General features: G+C 40.5%; 1 protein-coding gene across 2 annotated transcripts in view; it reads left to right on the top strand.

The window, feature by feature from the left end:
• Positions 1–18,482, top strand: part of PIK3R4 (phosphoinositide-3-kinase regulatory subunit 4) — a 78,555-nt gene that overhangs the window by 22,005 nt on the left and 38,068 nt on the right. For both annotated transcript variants that reach the window (XM_070377193.1, XM_005898395.3), the window contains 3 exons: positions 5,053–5,226; positions 14,188–14,333; positions 16,530–16,733. In XM_070377193.1, the coding sequence (XP_070233294.1) occupies positions 5,053–5,226; positions 14,188–14,333; positions 16,530–16,733 (524 nt within the window). The remainder of the gene's footprint in view (positions 1–5,052; positions 5,227–14,187; positions 14,334–16,529; positions 16,734–18,482) is intronic.

Genomic DNA, 18,482 nt, shown 5'->3' with positions numbered 1-18,482 from the left:
GCAGCACTGTGTTTTTTTTATTTTTTTAATTGAAGGGTAATTGCTTTACAGAATTTTGTTGTTTTCTGTTGAACATCAACATGAATCAGCCATAGGTATACATATGTCCCCTCCCTCTTGAACCTCACTCCCGTCTCCCTCCCCATCTATTTTTCTAGGTTGATACAGAGCCCCTGTTTGAGTTCCCTGCGTCATACAGCGAATTCCCATTGCCTGTCTATCCGGGAGTTGGTGATGGACAGGGAGGCCTGGCGTGCTGCAATTCATGGGGTTGCGAGGAGTCGGACACGACTGAGCGACTGAACTGAATTGAATGAAAGTTTCCATGTTACTCTCTCCATACATCTCACCCACTCCCCCCAACCCACCCCATAAATCTGTTTTCTATGTCTGTTTCTCCATCACTGCCCTACAAATAAACTCATTGGGACCATCTTTCTAGATTCCATATATATGCTTTAATAAATTATATTTATCTTTCTCTTTCTGACTGACTTCTCTCCATATAATAGGCTCTAGGTTCATCCACCTTATTAGAACTGACTCAGTTGTGTTCCTTTTTATGGCTGAGTAATATTCCATTATCACACACACATACCACAGCTGCTTTATCCATTCACCTGTCGATGGACATCTAGGTTGCTTCCATGTTCTAGCTATTGTAAATAGTGCTTCAGTGAACACTGGGGTACATGTGTCTTTTCAATATTGTTTTCCTCAGGGTATATGCCTAGGAGTGAGAGTACTGCATCATATGATGTTTTTATCCCTAGTTTTTTTAAAGAAATCTCCATACCGTCTTCCATAGTGGCTGTATCCATTACATTCCCACCAACAGTGCAAGAGCGTTCCCTTTCCTCCACACCCTCTGCAGCGTTTATTGTTTGTAGACTTCTTGCTGATGGCCACTCTGACCAGTGTGAGGTGATATCTCATTGTAGTTTTGATTTGAATTTCTCTAATAATCACTTAGTAGTGTCTGACTCTTTGTGACCCTATGGATTGTAGCCCGCCAGAGCCCTCAGTCTGTGGAATTCTCTAGGCAAGAATACTGGAGTGGGTTGCCATTCCCTCCTCCAGGGGATTTTCCAGTCCAGGGATCAAACCTGGGTCTCCTGCCTTGCAGGCAGATTCTTTACCATCTGAGCTACCTGGGGAAATAATAAGTGATGCTGAGCATCCTTTCATGTGTTTGCTGGGCATCTGTATGTCTTTGGAGAAATGTCTGTTTAGATCTTCTCCCACTTTTTGATTGGGTTGTTTGTTTTTCTGGTATTGACTTGTATGAGCTCCTTATATGTTTTAGAAATTAATCCTTTGTCAGTTGTTTCATTTGCTGTTATTTTCTCCCATTCTGAGCATTGTCTTTTCACCTTGGCTTATAGCTTCCTTTGCTGTGCAAAAGCTTTTAAGTTTATTTAGGTCCCACATGTTTATTTTTGGTTTTTGTTTCCTTACTCTAGAAGGTGGGTCGTAGAAGGATCTTGCTTTGATTTGGTTGCTCTTGAACACTTGCATCGAGTGTTTAAGAGCAGCCACTCTTGACACCAGATTGCTAGGTTCAAGTTCTGGCTTTGTCACCTACTGATTGTGGTTCTAGGGGAAATCATTTAATCTTTTGTGTGCCTTTGTATCCCTGTCTGTAAAATGAGGATAACAATATTACTAACCCACTAGTTGTTTTGAAGATAAAATGAATTAACATATGTAATAATGCCTAGCACCTAAGTGCTCTGTATGTATTATATTACTTCTCAGTCCTGTTATTTTTTAAACCTTTATCTAGTAACATGTATATTCTAAACATTTTCTCATGTTATTAAAAATTCTTTGAAACCATAATTTAATAAGTAGAAATATTTTATTATAGTTTTACCAAAATTTAATGAACTGTTCTTTTGAATATTTAGATTGTTTTTACTTTGGTCAACATATATTATACACATCTATTCAGTTTAGTTGCTCAGTCTTGTCCAACTCTTTGCAACCCCATGGACTGCAGCATGCCAGGCTTTCCTGTCCATCACCAACTCCCGGAGCTTACTCAGACTCATATCCGTTGAGTCGGTGATGCCATCCAACCATCTAATCCTCTGTTGTCCCCTTCTCCTCCCGCCTTCAATTATACATCTAACCATTTACATGAATATTTTCTTCTGATTATTTTCTCAGGTTGGGAGTCAGAAATTTTAATTACTGAGTTAAATAATATGAGTATATTTTTAGAACTTGACACATTTTGTAAGCTTTTCAAAGCGATAATATCATTGGTGGGCATTGTTCAATAGTATTGCACAGCCTTCCAGTATGGACTAGGCTTCAATCAGTGTTGATAGCTTAGAATGATGACTTGTTTTGATGTATATTTATTTGCTTATCATTGGAGGTGAAAAAAATTCCTCATGTTGATTACTCATTCATATTTCTTACTATGAATTTTTAATCTATTATTCTGGCTCCCATTTTTGGATGGTGTTATGCTTTTCTTATAATTTTTTTGAGCCTTTTATATCTACATTAAAAACAACATTTTATCACTTCTATGGCAAATAATCTTTTCTCAAATAAGTTGACTATAATTTTTTATGTCATTTAAAATAACTTTAGTGTTGTCAATTTATTTGATCTTTTCCTTCTTGTTTTTTTTTTTTTACTTTTGCACTTAAATCTTTTTCCATTCCAGAATTAGGTTAATTATACATTGGATGCATGTCTTTTTTTTGTATTAAAGCTTTATTTTTTTTACGTAGAAGTAAGAATCTGGCCTGCAGTGCAGGAGGCCTGGATTCAATCTCTGGGTTGGGAAGATCCCCTGGAGGAGGGCATGGCAACCCACTCTAGTATTCTTACCTGGAGAATCCCATGGACGGAGGACCCTGGCGGGCTGCACTCCTGGGGTTGCAGAGAGTCAGATACGACTGAGTGACTAAGCACAGCATAGCATGAACTGCTTGATTAATCTTTATTTGGGGCTGTGGTATGAGGTGAAATCTAAATTTTTCTCAGGAATGTAACCAATTTTCCCAACACTATTTACTAAACATTTCATTTATTTTCCATTAATTTGTGAAGCTTCTATTAGTATCTGTTTCATGCATATATCTTTTAGGGTCACTTTTCTGGGTATCCTATTCCATTGATTTTTTTTTTCACTTTGCTACTCAATATTATACTCTCTATAGTTATATTCTAATTATTATATATTTATTAACAACTTTAGTATCTGGTAGAATAAGCTCCCCAAATGTCAGTCTTCCTTTCCAAAATATTTTGAGCTATTTTAGTTTGTTGCACGTTTTAGTTTGTAAAGTTTCTAAATAGAATTCACTGGAATTTTAGACAGTGTTTTTTCTTTTACTACAGAAAAAAATTCTAAAATTCTTTCTCAATTATAAGGGAAATACGCTTCTGCAAATTACTCAAAACATAAGAAGTGATGTGTGACAGGCAGCAGTTGCACTTCGCAGCACGTACCCTGGTGCGTGGCTGTGGTTTGCCGCCTTCAGGTGACTATCGCTATCGTATGTAGTGTTTTCATATTATTCTTTTTAGGAGTATCAGTTTTATACTTTATCTCTCGACTTTTTTCTGTGCCAGATGAAGAGTTAACTCGCTCATATCATAATCTGATCCCCCTTGTCCTCTCTGTTTTGAGGTGTTGGTCACTGTGTTCGCAGTGGTTGTTTTTAGATTGTTGTTTCTGTAACTTTAAGTAATTCAGTTGTTTCTTAATTGGCCTTCTGATTTGGACTGCAAAGAATTTTGTGTTTCCCTCCTTCCTCCTTCACTTCCTTCATTCCTTTTTTATCTTTTTCTTTCTTTCTGCTTCTTCTGTTGGTTGCTAATTCAACTAACAATTGCATTTTTATAGTTGATGATATTTAAATTATCTTCTGCTTGTGATTCTGAAAATTCAAAATAATTTACATGAGTATGTAAATTTTATTGACTTTAGCACCAAGTAGTGGGCAGTATTTATAATTGCTTCACCACAGTTCTGATGCCATGACTCTCTCAGTTGATGAGAATGTCTGTAGCGTCAAGGTCAATGGATTCTTTCTTCTGTCCTCTGCAAACAGCCACATACATAGTACATTGTAATTTATTTCATTTTTACATGACTTTCTTGAACATTTTTTTTTTTTCGTCCTGGAGTTTGACTTTTTTGTTTTCCTTTTAGAGAGAAAATACACCTTCTTCACTCTGTCTACAATATCTCGCTTCTTTCTTCCTAGTTTTATCTGTTGCTTGTAATGTCTTCCATTTTTCTTCTTAATAGCATTTTTGAAGTTTATTGACTTTTAGTTTTAATTTGGGCTGATTGATTTCTAGGTCTTTACTAGGTTTTATCCTTTTCCCCCCTTGAATTCTTGGTTTATATCTACCATTTTGTGTTTCTACATTTTCCTCATTTTGTTGGCAAACATCCTCAAGAAACTTTCTTAGAAATGTTTGCATGGGAGGTAACCACGTATAGTTCTTGCATGTCTCAGGATGGCTCATTTTTGTATCCTTATTTTATTGACAGTTTGGGTATAACATTTCTTCCATAATCTTGAAGATCTTGCCCTGTTGTGTTCTAGCCTGCATGGGTGCTGAAATGATCATCTGATGCCAGTCTAATTCTACTTCCTTTTTAAGGGATCTGTATTTTCCTTTCTGTAAGCTTATAGGATCTTTTTCCCCTTGGCATCGCAGAATTTCTTGATGATTGGCATTGGTGTGGGTCTTTTTTATTTATTGTGCTGGGTAGGAAATGCAGTGTCTCTCTGTGGGTTATTGCTTAATATATTTGGCTTTTGATTCATTTTATTCCCTGGTGGCTCAGTGGTAAAGAAGGTTCAATCCCTGGTCGGGAATGTCCCCTGGAGAAGGAAATGGTAACCCACTCCAGTATTCTTGTCTGGAGAATTCCATGAATACATTCCTGACAGGCTACAGTCCATGGGGTCACAAAGAGTTGAGGACACGACTGAGCAACTAGCACTTTCACTAATAACATTTGTACTTTCAGGTGTAAAACAATCACGTATGGTTGCATCTCTTTTTCAGGCGTCGCTGCCTATGTTGGCTGGCAGAGCTCCTCAATTCTCAAACCCCTGCTGCAACAAGGTCTTAGTGATGCTGAGGAATTTGTTATTGTGAAAGCTCTTAACGCCCTTACCTGTATGTGTCAATTAGGGCTGCTGCAAAAACCCCATGTCTACGAGTTTGCCAGTGATATTGGTAAGTTTTTGCTTCTTAAAATTAGGATGGGAAAATGAGGGAAAGGTAAGAGAAATATGGGCTTCCCTGTTGGCTCACATGGTAAAGAATCTGCCTGCAGTGCAGGAGACCTGAGTTCGATCACTGTTGGGAAGATTCCCTGGGAAAGGGAATGACCACAACTGATTGATAGCATTGTGGAATTTCTAGACAATCTACAGTCAGATTTTCAGCTCTTGGGTCTCTTTTGTGTGTGTGTGCACAAGCGTGCATACCCTCATGCATGCTTATGCCTGCACTCATGTTATATGTGAGTGACAAGCAGGCCACTCACAGGAGCATTGGTTCTCCAGCCCAGGCTGGGAAATACATCTTTGTTTTAATCTGTAGTTAAGTCTTGGTGATCCTGGAAAGATGAAGATTTTTTTTTTTTTTAATACAATGTAGATAAAGTCTTTAACTGCCCTAAGAGTTAGCTTATGTTTTTGGACACTTGATTGTTAGCTATGTTGAGACTGTATGTAAAAGATTGTCTGTGACTTCTGTCATTACACTGATCACCAGTTAAACACTTGCAGTATTGCCATTACTACTGTTAGTAATTTTATTAACCAATGAAAGGATTAATTCCTTGACCTTTATAATAGTTAACCTGTGTTTATCAATTTTAAATTCAGAATAAGAACAGATACATGTGACCCTTTGTAAAAATAAAAATATTAGAAGCTTTTAGTTTTCTTACCACTTCATTTTAAGGAAGTAACCAGTATGAGATTGCAAGTTGGCTTTGTACTGAGAAAACATGAAATCTTAGACAATTACCTTTTTAGATATAATATTTTATTACTGCTTAATGCTTTGCCAATAAAATTTATAAAAACTCAAAATTAGTTAGATTTGGTTGATAAGTTTTTCTTGAGGCAATCCTTGGAGAAAAAAAGACAAAGAAATTATTATTTTGATTATTTAAATTAGATGGTTAGATAGTAGAGGTATAAAATTTCTAAAACTTTTTATGCATGAATATAGATTTTTAAAAGAAAAAAATTGTGGAGACTTGAGTATATGTAGATTTCTTATTTTATACTCCAATATCTATAATCATTCTTTTAGATTGTAATCCTAATTTGAATTTTTGGAAGATTATGTTAAAAAGAATTTAATAGTGAAGTTTTGAGTATTGGTAATGTAATCATGATAAAAATCTCTGCTACACTGAAATACTTTTTTGTGTGTAATCTACAAAGTACTAAACCTTGAGGGAATCGTCTCTCTCTTTTCCTCAGTTTTTAAAGAGCTAATAGCTTGGGAAGCAAAAATTATTAATATAATAAAAGATGTTAGAAGGTCTTTTGAGTTTCTTGTCCTATGTAGTATAAGGCAGATGTAGAAAGCACCACTTTTCATAAGAATATTAAAGAGAAAATGTATCATCCTAACAAATATCTTGCTGCTTGGAATATTTTCCTGCTCAGTTCTCACATCAGTGTTGTTTTTTTTCCTCCTGTGAAAGTGGCATTGCCTTTTAAGGGTCAAATTTTCCTTGCTTTTGACTTTGATATTCTGCATTGTAATGAAAATCCTCTGTATATAAATATGTACTTGTATATTATAATTTCACATAAATGTATTCCTTCTGTTGCTTATTAGGAAATTGTTTTTGAGATTTACTATAGTAGATAAGTAGCATTTTATTTATCTGCAAAATGGATGTCTGTCAATTTTTAAGCAAAAATTATCATAAAAGATAGTTTTTTACCTCTCTCGTCAAAATCTACAGAGATTTTTTCTGAGTTCTGCTGTTTCTAGTCGGGGTCTTCAAGTATCTTAAGTTTAACGTAAAAATAATTATCTTGAGGTATAGAATAAATCCAGTGTGGTACATTGGATTTGGATTATTTTGGATGTGGAACTTCCTTGGAACTAGAACTGAATTTGATACTACCTATGGAGATGAAGACTAGCCTTGCTGAGAAAAATGAAGCAAATAATCATTTGTTGGCATTTTGAACTGTTTAAAAAGAAAACGTTTTTAATAACTTAGAAACACCTACTTACAAAACAGATGATAAACTGTGTGCATCTCTCTGTTCTGTCTTTAAACTGTGTGTGGCTAGTCTGTTCTAGAGATTCTTGGTGGGAATTGTGCTGGTGGTGGTGATGGTCGTGAATGATACTAATCAAGCTTCCCACTTTGAATTTATGAAAACTCACCTTTCCCTCTTGTCCTCGTGTTTTAGTCACCAAGTCATGTCTGAATCTTTGCGACCCCCATGGACTGTAGCCCACCAGGCTCCTCTGTCCATGAGACTTCCCAGGCAAAAATATTGGAGCTGATTGCCATTTGCTTCTCCAGGGATCTTCCCGACCCAGGGATCAAACCTGCGTCTCCTTCCCTGGCAGGCGAGTTCTTCACTGCTGAGCCACCTGTGAAGCCTCTGCCTTTCCCTCCACCTGTCCCCAGAAAACTGGGAGTGTATTGGATGTTTTACGGAAAATCCTCTTGATTCTGTTTTCTTGTATTTGGCATCTTTGAAGTTCTTTGTATCCGTTAGCTGCTTACCGACACAGTAATGCTGTGCGAAAATCAACCACGAGATCTCAGGAAGCGCTTCAGTCAGGTTCTCATCATGCATCTAGGTGTGAGCTCTGTGGGCGGCTCTGCTTCAGGCCTTGCGTCTCCCGGACTGTCTGTGGGGACTGGGATGTATCTGTCCCCTCCTGGGCCCGTGTCGGAGGGACAGCAGCTACCCAGGTGATGTCCTGGGTGGTGGCAGAAGCCTAGCTGTGTTGCGCATTTCGAGCCTCTGTCTGTTAAACCTCACGTTCCATTGGCTAGAGCAGGTGCTGTGACTGAGACGAGGGGCGGGCGGAGATAGACCCTTTGTGCAGGTGAGCGCCAGGTAAGGGTGTGACTGTAACACAGGTAACACAGAGGACTGGACCGCTGATTCAGCCTCGTCTTCTGCCCAACTTCTGCCAGGTCGTCTTGAATTGAGTTACCTTTTGGAGGTTTTTCAGTGTTCTTCCAGCCCTCATTTTCTGTATTGTCAGAGGGAAACTCCAGCCCTTCCATCGTTGGCTGTCTCAGAAGCTGTAGGGTGTTAATGGAATAACCAAAATCACCTCCATGTGTAGAAGAATTGGAAATGGAAAAACTCTGGAGACAGATACCTTGAACAATTTTTTTCTCTTGCCCTATTTAAGTAATATTAGTACAAAATAGGATTTTTTTTTTATCATTTCTTATTTTTTAAATTTATTGTTTATGGAACTGGGCCTGGTTTGTAACGTCATCCAGGTTTCATGTGTACAGCATTGTATTTCTGCTGCTGTGCACACTGCAGTGTGCTCCCCACCAAAAATCGGGTTTCTGTCCACCATCGTTCAGTTGATCCCCTTTACCCATCTTGCCCTCCTCCCTGCCCCTCCCTGTCTGGTAACTGTTACGGTGTCCTCTGTATTTATACGCTGCTTTTTTTTTTTGGCTGAGTTCATTTATTATTTTTTGTTTGTTTTTTGTGTGCCACACATAAGTGAAATCATATGGTATTTTTCTTTCTCTGTCTGACATATTTAACTTAGCTTAATACACTGAAGGTCCGTCCATGTCGTTGCAAGATTTTGCTTTTTTTATGGCTGATTAACATTCCATCCCATCTTTATTCCAGATCTTCTTTATCCATTGACGGGCACTTAGGTTATTCCCCATCTTGGCTGTTGTAAATAAAGCTGTAATGAGCATAGGGGTGCATACATCTTTTTGAATTAATGTTTTATTGTTCGGATAAGTCACTTACATGTGGCACACCAAACAGCCAGGAATAGCTGGGTCTTATGGGAGTTCTGTTCTCACCTTTCTGAGGAGTCTCCACAGTGTTTTCCATAGTGACTCCTCCAGTCTCCACTTCTGTAGTGTGAAAAAGGTTTCCTTTTCTACACACGCTTTCCAGCACTTGCTGTTTCTCATCTTTTTGATGACAGCCATGCTAAGAGTGTGAGGTGATAGCTCATTGTGATTTTGATTTGCATTTCCCTTATAATCAATGATGGTGAAAATCTTCACGTGTCTGCCAGCCAACTGTATGTCTTCTTTGGAGAAATTCAGCTCCTCTGCCCATTTATTATGCAGGTTGTTGTTTTTTGGCTGTTGAATTGTCTGAGTTCTTTATATATATTGACATTAACCCCTTCTCAGCTACAGGCCTTGCAGATAGCTTCTCCCACTCAGTAGGTTGTCTATTTTGTTGACGATTTCTTGTTTTGTGCAGAAGCTTTTTAGTTTGGTGTCGCCCCATTTGTTTATTTTTGTTTCTCTTATCTGAGGAGACATGTCTAAAGATTTTTGCCAAGACTTTTGTCAGAGAGCATGCTGTTTATGTTTTCATTAGTTCCGTTTTTCCAGCACTGTTTAAGAGACTGGCCTTTCTCCATTGTATATCATGTGCTCTTGTCCACAAGTGTGGGTTTATTTCTCTCTGGGTGATGCTGTATCCACTGATGTAAGTGGGGTGTTAAAGTCCCCTAGTTCCCCTCTTGGACTTCCCTGGTGGCTCAGACGGTAAAGCATCTGTTTAATGTGAGAGACCTGGGTTTGATCCCTGGGTTGGGAAGATTCCCTGGAGAAGCAAATGGCAACCCACTCCAGTACTCTTGCCTTGAAAATCCCACGGATGGAGGAGCTTGGTGCAGGCTACTATCCATGGGGTCGCAAAGAGTCGGGCACGACTGAGTGACTTCACTCACTTTAGTTCCTCTCTTGCTGTCAGTTCTTCCTTTAGGTCTGATAATGATCGCTTGTATGTTTTGATGCTCCTGAGTTAGCTATGTGTGTGTGTATGTATATATAAATCACTGTTATGTCTTCCTGATGAATTGTCCATTTTATCCTTATATACTGTTCATCTTTGTCTTTGGTTACCTTTTTTGGCTTGAAGCCTGTTTTACTTGATATGAGTATGGATACATTCCTTCTGTTTAGGCTGTAATTTGGAGTCTTCTGTCCCTTCACTTTGAGCCTATGTTTGTCCTTAGAGCCGAGGTAAGTGTCCTGGTGGCAGCATATATAGTTGGGTCTTATTTTTCCTTTTAACCTTTTATCTTGTATCGGGTTATAGCCGATTAACACTGTTGTGATAGTTTCAGCTGAACAGCAAAGGACTGAGCCATACATAACATGTACCCATTCTCCCTGAACTCCCCTCCCATCCAGGCTGCCACGTGACATTGAGAGAGTTTCATGTGCTATAGGGTAGTTCCCTGTTGGTTATCCATTTCCAGTATAGCAATGTGCACAAATCTACCCCAAGCTCCCCACCTGTGCCTTCCACCATCCTTCCCCATGGCAACCATAGTTTCATTCTCCAAGTCTGTGAGTCTCTTGCTGCTTTGCAGATCAGTTAATTTGAAACATTTGCTTTTAGGTTCCACATATAAGGGATGTCATGGGCTTCCTTGGTGGCCCTTATGGTAAAGAATCTGCCTGCAATGAGGGAGACCTGGCTTTGGTCCCTGGGTGGGGAAGATCCACTGTAGAAGGGAATGGCCACCCACTCCAGTATTCTTGCCTGGAGAATCCCGTGGACAGAGGAGCCTGACAGGCTACAGTCCATGTGGTTACCATGAGGTTTATATGAAACATCTCATAGGTACATGTGTCCTTTTCAGTTCTGGTTTCTTCAGGGTATATGCCTAGGAGTGGGATTGCTGGGTTATATGGTGGGTTTTTTAAGGAATTTCCATACTGTCTTCCATAGTGGCTGTATCAGTTTACTTTCTCACCAACAGTGCAAGAGGATTCCCTTTTCTCCTCACCCTCTGCAGTATTTATGGTTTGTAGACTTTTTGACGATGGCCATTCTGACCAGTGTGAGGTGATATCTCACTGTAGTTTTGATTTGTAGTTTCCTCTTCATTTATTTATATATATATGACATATATATCATTGGAAGGACTGGTGCTGAAGCTGAAACTCCAGTACTTTGGCCACCTGATGCGAACAGCTGACTCGTTTGAAAAGACCCTGATGCTGGGAAAGATTGAGGGCAGGAGGAGAAGGGGACGACAGAGGATGAGATGGTTGGATGGCATCACCGACTCGATGGACATGGGTTTGGGTGGACTCCAGGAGTTGGTGATGGACAGGGAGGCCTGGCGTGCTGCGGTTCATGGGGTCGCAAAGAGTCGGACACGCTGAGCGACTGAACTGAACTGAACTTCATTTATTTGGACTCCTGTGCTTTTAAGTTTGTTCCTTCACTTGTGTGATATTTGTCTGCCTTTTCACGATTGTTTTTTAAACTTAATGTGTTTGAGGTCTCGTTTTCCCAGGCTTCAAGCTTGAATTCTTTCTTCCTTTTGGTTTCTGCCCTCTAAGGTTGGTCCAGTGGTTTGTGTAAGCTTCATATAGGGTGAGATTTGTGCTGAGTTTTTGTTTGTTTGTTTGTTTTTCCTCTGATGGGCAAGGCTGGGTGAGGTGGTGATCCTGTCTGCTGATGATTGGGTTTGTATTTTTGTTTTGTTTGTTGTTCGGATGAGGCATCCTGCACAGGGTGCTGCTGGTGGTTAGGTGATGCTGGGTCTTATATTCAGGTGGTTTCCTGTGTGTGAGTTCTCACTGTTTGATACTCCCTAGGGTTAGTTCTCTGGTCGTCTAGGCTTAAAGTCAGTGCTCCCACTCCAGAGGCTCAGGGCTGGATCTCGCCAGTCCCAGCACAAGGGGCTCCTCGTGTGTTCTTATTCTAGAGACATGGGGTTTAAAGGTTTCAGTTTCAGACACTGGGACCTCCTTGCAGCGATGACGGTGGTCAGTGTTTTTCTGGTGAATTGGGAGAAAGATTTCCTGTTTTCCTCCGGGGAAGCCTGCCCGCACCTCGCGCACCTCGGCGGGCTCCTTGCAGTCGCAGAGGCTGAGCCCTGTGCGGGGCTCCAGAAGACCTCAGAAGATGCCTTCTGACCTTTGGGTGGGATGGTCACTGAAGGGGGTGGTCCTTCTCGGGTGCTGGTGCCATTCTGCTTTCTCAGAGGCGTCCTTGCTCTCTGACAGAGTCATGAGTGCAAACAACTTTTTTTTTTTTTTTTTGCGTTTTAGTCTCTTTGGTTAAGTGTTCCTTCTGTTCATTAATTTCATTCCTGAGCTCACTGGACTATCTCTGTGAGTTTTCATGTGGCTCTTTGAGTTTCCTCATGACAGCTATCTGGAATTCTCTGTCAGATCCCTGTATTCAGTGGCTTTAGTTTCTGGAGATTTTTCATTTCCTTTTTGTGACACAATCTTCCTGCTGTCTTCAGGGTGCTTGATGAGAGTGTTTCTCTTCCTGTGCCTTGGAAATAGTGAACACTTCTTGATTCTGATTCACCACGCTGGAAGGCAGTAGTCTTTCTCTGCTGTCCGTTAGGTGGCACTATAGCCTAACTTTTAAAGTTCCTTTGTCTGTGCTGCCTCTGGTTATCTTTGGGAGCCCGAGGTTCCCACCCTCTGCTGCCTTGTTAGAGGTGTCGCCCCGCAACCTCCTGGCTGCTCCCGAGCCTCTGGTGGCGGTGTGCCTTGCACTGCCGCTGTTGCTAGCGTCACTGCCCGGGCACCAGGGTAGTGGGCCCTTGGTCACGTGCAGCCCCAGGCACTGCTCTCACAGGAGAGGGGAGGGTGGACAGGAGCTGGGGTCACGGGCCCATCTCTGACCAGTCTGGTGTTGCAAGGTCTGAGGGCTTTGCTGCCGTGGCGGGAGGTGTAGGGGCTGGAGTTGTGGGCGCCTCTGTGACTAGGGGGACGGGGTCCTGGCCCACTGCCGCCCGGTCACCGGAAGCTGTCGGTGCTGCTGCAGGGGAGGCCAGAGCCGTGAGAGCCGCCGCCTCTGGGGCCGCGGCTCAGCTGCCGTGGGCAGAGGGCAGACTGCAGTCACCACTGTGTATTCCCTGGTCCCACCTTCCCTGTTTGCTCCGGTCCCCCCACCTCTAGACGTCTAGGTAAGTGGAATTCTGCCCCTGGTTGTGTTGAGCAGAGGCACCTTTGTTGAGTTTTTGGTGTTGTACTGATTGTAGAGTAAAAAAGGAAGACAAAAGGAGCATCTCACTCCACCATAGTATTGACTTTGTGATGACAGAATTCTTATTTCTCTGTTAGCCTGAATTTCTTATGACGTCAGTATTCTCTAAATGATGATGTCTTTGTATCCTCAGAACTAATAGGTTTTTGCTTTATTGTTGTTAAATCCAGTTAGTTTAGCTGTTTGACTTTTATCCTAAATCTTCAGTTAGTTGAAATCATTGACTTTAAGTGTCATACAGAAAATAGTTAAAAGATGTGAAAGATACTCATTGAATTTTGTGGTTTAATCTTACATCTTAACTCTTTAACAATGGGCAGCATATGTTTTCTGCCTTTCAGTCTCAATTCATATTGCCTTGTGAATGCATTTATGAGTATTGTATTCAATACAATCAGATCTTTGTATTTAAATGAGTGTCAGTCAGGTGAGATCATTCCCTTAATCCAAACTGTGACTTGGAGGAGAAACGCCTTCGCTGTTTCCTTGCCCTCTGTGTGGTGGCTGTGCGTCCCTGAACCTCCCTTGGGTGCATTATATGGGGTCACAGTCTGCCGTGTGCTGCTGGGACTCAGGTCTCTGCCTTGTGGTTTTTAACTCAGTCTCTTGAGTGAGTATGTGTCCCCAATCTTCAACCCTGACTACAAACATAACAGTTTGAATCCCAAGGAAAGAGGGAACTGTTTTGCTCTCTTATGGTATTGTTCATATTTATGGGCGGGAATAATATAATGTCAGTATGTTCACCTGGCTCAGTTTATGTCCCAGGACAGTCAGAGGCAACCTGATAGTAACATTTGGTATAATCCCTTTATCAATAGTGTTATAAGGTAAAAATTTATCTTAATAGTGGGAAACTCTTTATGAACATGGTATCTTGATAGTACGGACCTCTTTATGAACATGGTTTAATCCATGCCTTTTTTTTCCCTCTTAGCCCCCTTTCTGTGTCATCCCAACCTATGGATACGCTATGGTGCTGTGGGATTTATCACTGTGGTAGCTCACCAAATAAGCACAGCTGATGTCTACTGCAAACTGATGCCTTACCTTGACCCATATATTACTCAGCCAATAATACAGGTATGCATGTTCCAGCTTGGAATCAACCCTCCCTTCCAACTGTGCCCCTTTAAGAAAAAGGTTTGGAGAGTCCTATTTTTATTTAAACTTTTAAAGATTTAAATTGGACTGTAGACTTTTCACATTTCTTTTGCGGTAGTTAATGTTAATGAACAAACGCTCTGGACTGTGAGAGGAGCCAGGGAGCTGGTATGCTGTCCATCATGTTGAGTGTAATGCAGCTCCGTGGCTCACCCTTTCTCCTTTCGTGTGGTGTCTGAAGCGTCTGCTGTTACGGGAAGTGTAGCAGGAATATATATTGATGGACCTGCTTTTGTATAGCTGATTCCAGCCCAAGTTCACATTGATAATAAATTGGAAGTAGGCTTTTTCCAAAATTGGTTTTTAGAGCACTCACTGGTTCTGGTTTTTTTTTTTTTTTAATCTAAAGACAACTGACCCCTCTTGCTCCCTGCTCCTCCCCCACCCTTTCCTAAGCAGTGTAGCACTTGTTGATAAACTTTGGGTCTTTGGTTTGTACAAGGCAGTTATTTATCCAGCTTGTCAGTGTATATACCCTTCATTTTGCTGAATAGCCAGCTATCAAAATATTGATAGATGTTTAAATTGAATGGACTTTTGAGAGGTGATTCTAGTTGCTAAAGCATCCTAAAATACCTGTTTTTCTTTTGCAAGTTCCTATTCCTCTCTAGCTTTCTCCTACTTTTATAAGCCCAGTGTGCCTTCCCTGTGGTTGGAGAAAATGGCCTTGGATATCCTCTGCAAATAAGTGGCTATGACTGCCTTCCGTCTTTACTTTTCATAATAGAGTAATCCAACGTGGGGAATCATCATTTTTTCTTTCATAGAGTTTGTAAATTAAAATTTTCATCCTGAGAACAATTTATGTATCCTTGAAAGATAGATAATATTGCTAAAACATGACCTTTTTTGAAGTTTATTAAGGCTTTCTTAGAAGCCAGGTCTAGAGATTCCTACTGCTTTGACTGCTTATTCTATTTTGAGCCATAGAAGTTTGGCTCTTTGGAGAAGGCAATGGCAGCCCACTTCAGTACTCTTGCCTGGAAAAACCCACGGACTGAGGAGCCTGGTAGGCTGCAGTCCATGGGGTCACAAAGAGTCAGACACGACTGAGTGACTTCACTTCACTCACTCCATACTTTATCACTGGAGAAGAAAATGGCAACCTACTCCAGTATTCTTGCCTGGAGAATCCCATGGACAGGGAGCCTGGCAGGCTGTGGTCCATGGGGTCGCAGAGAGTTAGACACGACTGAAGTGACTGAACAAGCAAGCAAGTTTGGCTCTTAAACTATTAAGAAAGAAAGAAGTGTTTCTGGGATTGAAAAATTAGATTCATTTGTAATAACTTTTAGTTGTGTTTCACTAAAATAAACCTGATATTTACGTGGTTTGTTAGAAATTGCACCATTCTCCTTGTTTTTCAGAAATTGTTATTAGTGTTACTTTTTGCTTTTATCATTGTTGTATATTTTGAAAGGCCAGGTTTAGGAGCTGAGAGACTGCTTATCTATATGCTTCACAGTTCTCACTTTTCTGCAATTTGGATTAGACAAAAGATACCTTTGTATGCTGGTTTCTTTTGGCCAACTCACCAGGTAGTTAAATCTATCTAAAAAAGTCCTCTTGGTTACTGTTTAACTCCTTTTATTATAAATGCATTGACAAGGAGAATATTCTTGGGGATTAAAAATGAACAGATTTTAAGAACTCTATGGAGAGAGTAATGTTTTTTAGAAGTGGTTGAAGCTGTTGGGAAAACCTGATGACTGAAGGGTGGCCTTGTGGCTGTTGAGCATCTTCTCTGGATTAGTACCTTTTGGCTGTTAGACCTGCAAACTTCAGATACTTCATAGATCTGGAAATTCATCTGATGTTTTAAGATCTAGAAAACTTGGGGTCTAAACTTTTCTAGTCTGGACATTGGTAATATTCAAGTATGATAGACACAAATGTATACTCAGATGCTAAAAATGAATGAAGAAATACCTTCACTCTCTAAAGGTCCCTGGTGTTCTTTTTTCTTCTAAGCAAAAGTTGCAGATGTCAATATCTCCCGTTTTCTTAGAAAATGAATGCCCATGTTAACTTTACACAGGTTATATTTATTGAATTTGAAAACAGCTGTACTGTATGTTATATCTTTGGCTGATTCTTTTTATTTTTCTAATATAGATTGAAAGAAAACTTGTTCTACTCAGTGTTTTAAAAGAGCCAGTAAGTCGTTCTATATTTGATTATGCTTTGAGGTCTAAAGATATCACTAGCTTGTTCAGACATCTTCACATGCGTCAGAAGAAGCGAAACGGGTCTCTTCCTGACTGCCCTCCACCCGAGGATCCTGCCATAGCACAGCTGCTGAAGAAGTTGCTTTCACAGGTAGTATCACCTTTCCGAAATCTTACATTTAAATGCAGATTTTATAAAAACATGGAAGGATACATCTAGCATGTAAAAATATTTTTGATTAAGTTGTAGCATAGCAAATGAGTAAATAAATCTGACAGATATGCATTTGCTTTGGTATCTAAGGCATGCTGTGACGATGATAAGGCACTGGGTTGAGTTAAATAAGGAATCATGGGAGACTGTGTAAGTTTGTTTGTGGTTACTGGCTATGTACATGAGGGAAAAAGTAGATACAACCTTAGATTTAAGTAATATTCTCGATTGCATTTCATATTTCGTCAAAAATATAAAGAAATTCAGTTAGAAAAAAAAATTACAGAACACAAATGCAATAAAACTCTTGGTTTAATTCAGCTCAAAATTTAGAGTCTTCACTACATGCAAACAGCTGAAATGCTGGGACTTATAATGTGTCTTAGATTGAATAAACCAGCAGTTTACTGCTGTATCTTGCAAATCTGTGGATCTGAATCCTTGTTAACAAATCTCGTTAGAACTAGGAATCCTTGTTATTATGCTTGGCATTATTTAAATCTAGACTCAGCATCCTGTTCTAGAGGGGACGTGTGGATCCTAGAGAAGACAAAGTAGGAGTGTAACTCGTTAGAAATAAAGGGTACGGTTCCTGAAAAGATGTTCAGTGGGCCTTAAAGCGAATGCTTGGGGTCACTGTTAATGAGTGTCTTTAAGTCTGTGGGACATGATGTTTAAGAACATGAGTATCGGTCACTATCTTGTCTAAGAGAAAAGAAGAGAGAACACCTCTGCTGCGGAGAGAGAATCGGTCAGCTTCGGGAGATAAATCCTTTCTCACATCGATGCCTGTTACTGAATATCCGGTGCTGTCTGATGCCCAGATATCGGTTTGGGTGATTGAACTCTGCAATAGGCTTCTGTGGATGCTGGTTAATAACCCATCTTGGTTCTTTGAGGTCTAACTTTATCTGGAGACTTGAGCTGCCTCTGAAAGTCCCTTGCAACCCAGTGGTTCTGTTTCCTGTGTTTCAGAGGACTTCAATTTGATATGACTTGAATTGCCAGAGAGCTTGTTTCTTTGAGTTTTCTTTTAACCTTGGCTTGTACATTAGATGTATTTTCCAGTTTATGGAAAATTGGATATTGAATCACATTTTCCAGTTCTTTCTCCAGAGCAAGTAATTCTTATCAAAAAGATTTCCGCATGCATTAAAAACCACCCCAGTTTAGATGTTTCTTGGAGCTTGAATAGTGTAATTCTTTTGTATTTCTCTCTTCCATGCAAATCCTGTTTATTAAGTTGAAATCTTCTATGCGGAAGTTTTCTCTTCCGTGTAGGTCGTTAGTTATTTTGTGGAACCGCCTTAGCTCCTGATTGTTGCTTTTCACCTTGCCGTGGGTGTCAGTTTTCCGCTGCCACGGGTAAAGGGAGGGCAAGGGGAGGGGCAGCGTGCCTCCCTTTACCCTTGGCATAGCCCTTCTGCATCCTGCTGCTCTTCTTCCCAGCCCCAGGGCCCTGCTGCTCCCCGGCACCAGCCCCCATCACTGGGGTCCCAGTGAAAGCACTGCACTCTCGCTGACTTGTATTCCTGAGTCTCAGTGCTTGAGGTCCTCACTCATCTCTCCTTCCTGTGAGTGGAAACAGGGATATGCTGTCTCTGTGAATAATCTTAGGGACTAGTCACAGATACTCTCAGAAGACTCCTCAGGGGCAAGGATGCTCTGCTTTAAGGGCTAGGTGCT

The sequence above is a fragment of the Bos mutus genome, chromosome 1 (genome assembly GCF_027580195.1).
Source record: "Bos mutus isolate GX-2022 chromosome 1, NWIPB_WYAK_1.1, whole genome shotgun sequence".
Taxonomy (NCBI): Eukaryota; Metazoa; Chordata; class Mammalia; order Artiodactyla; family Bovidae; genus Bos; species Bos mutus.
Note: the sequence above shows the minus strand (reverse complement) of the source record. Positions and strands in the feature narration are given on the sequence as shown.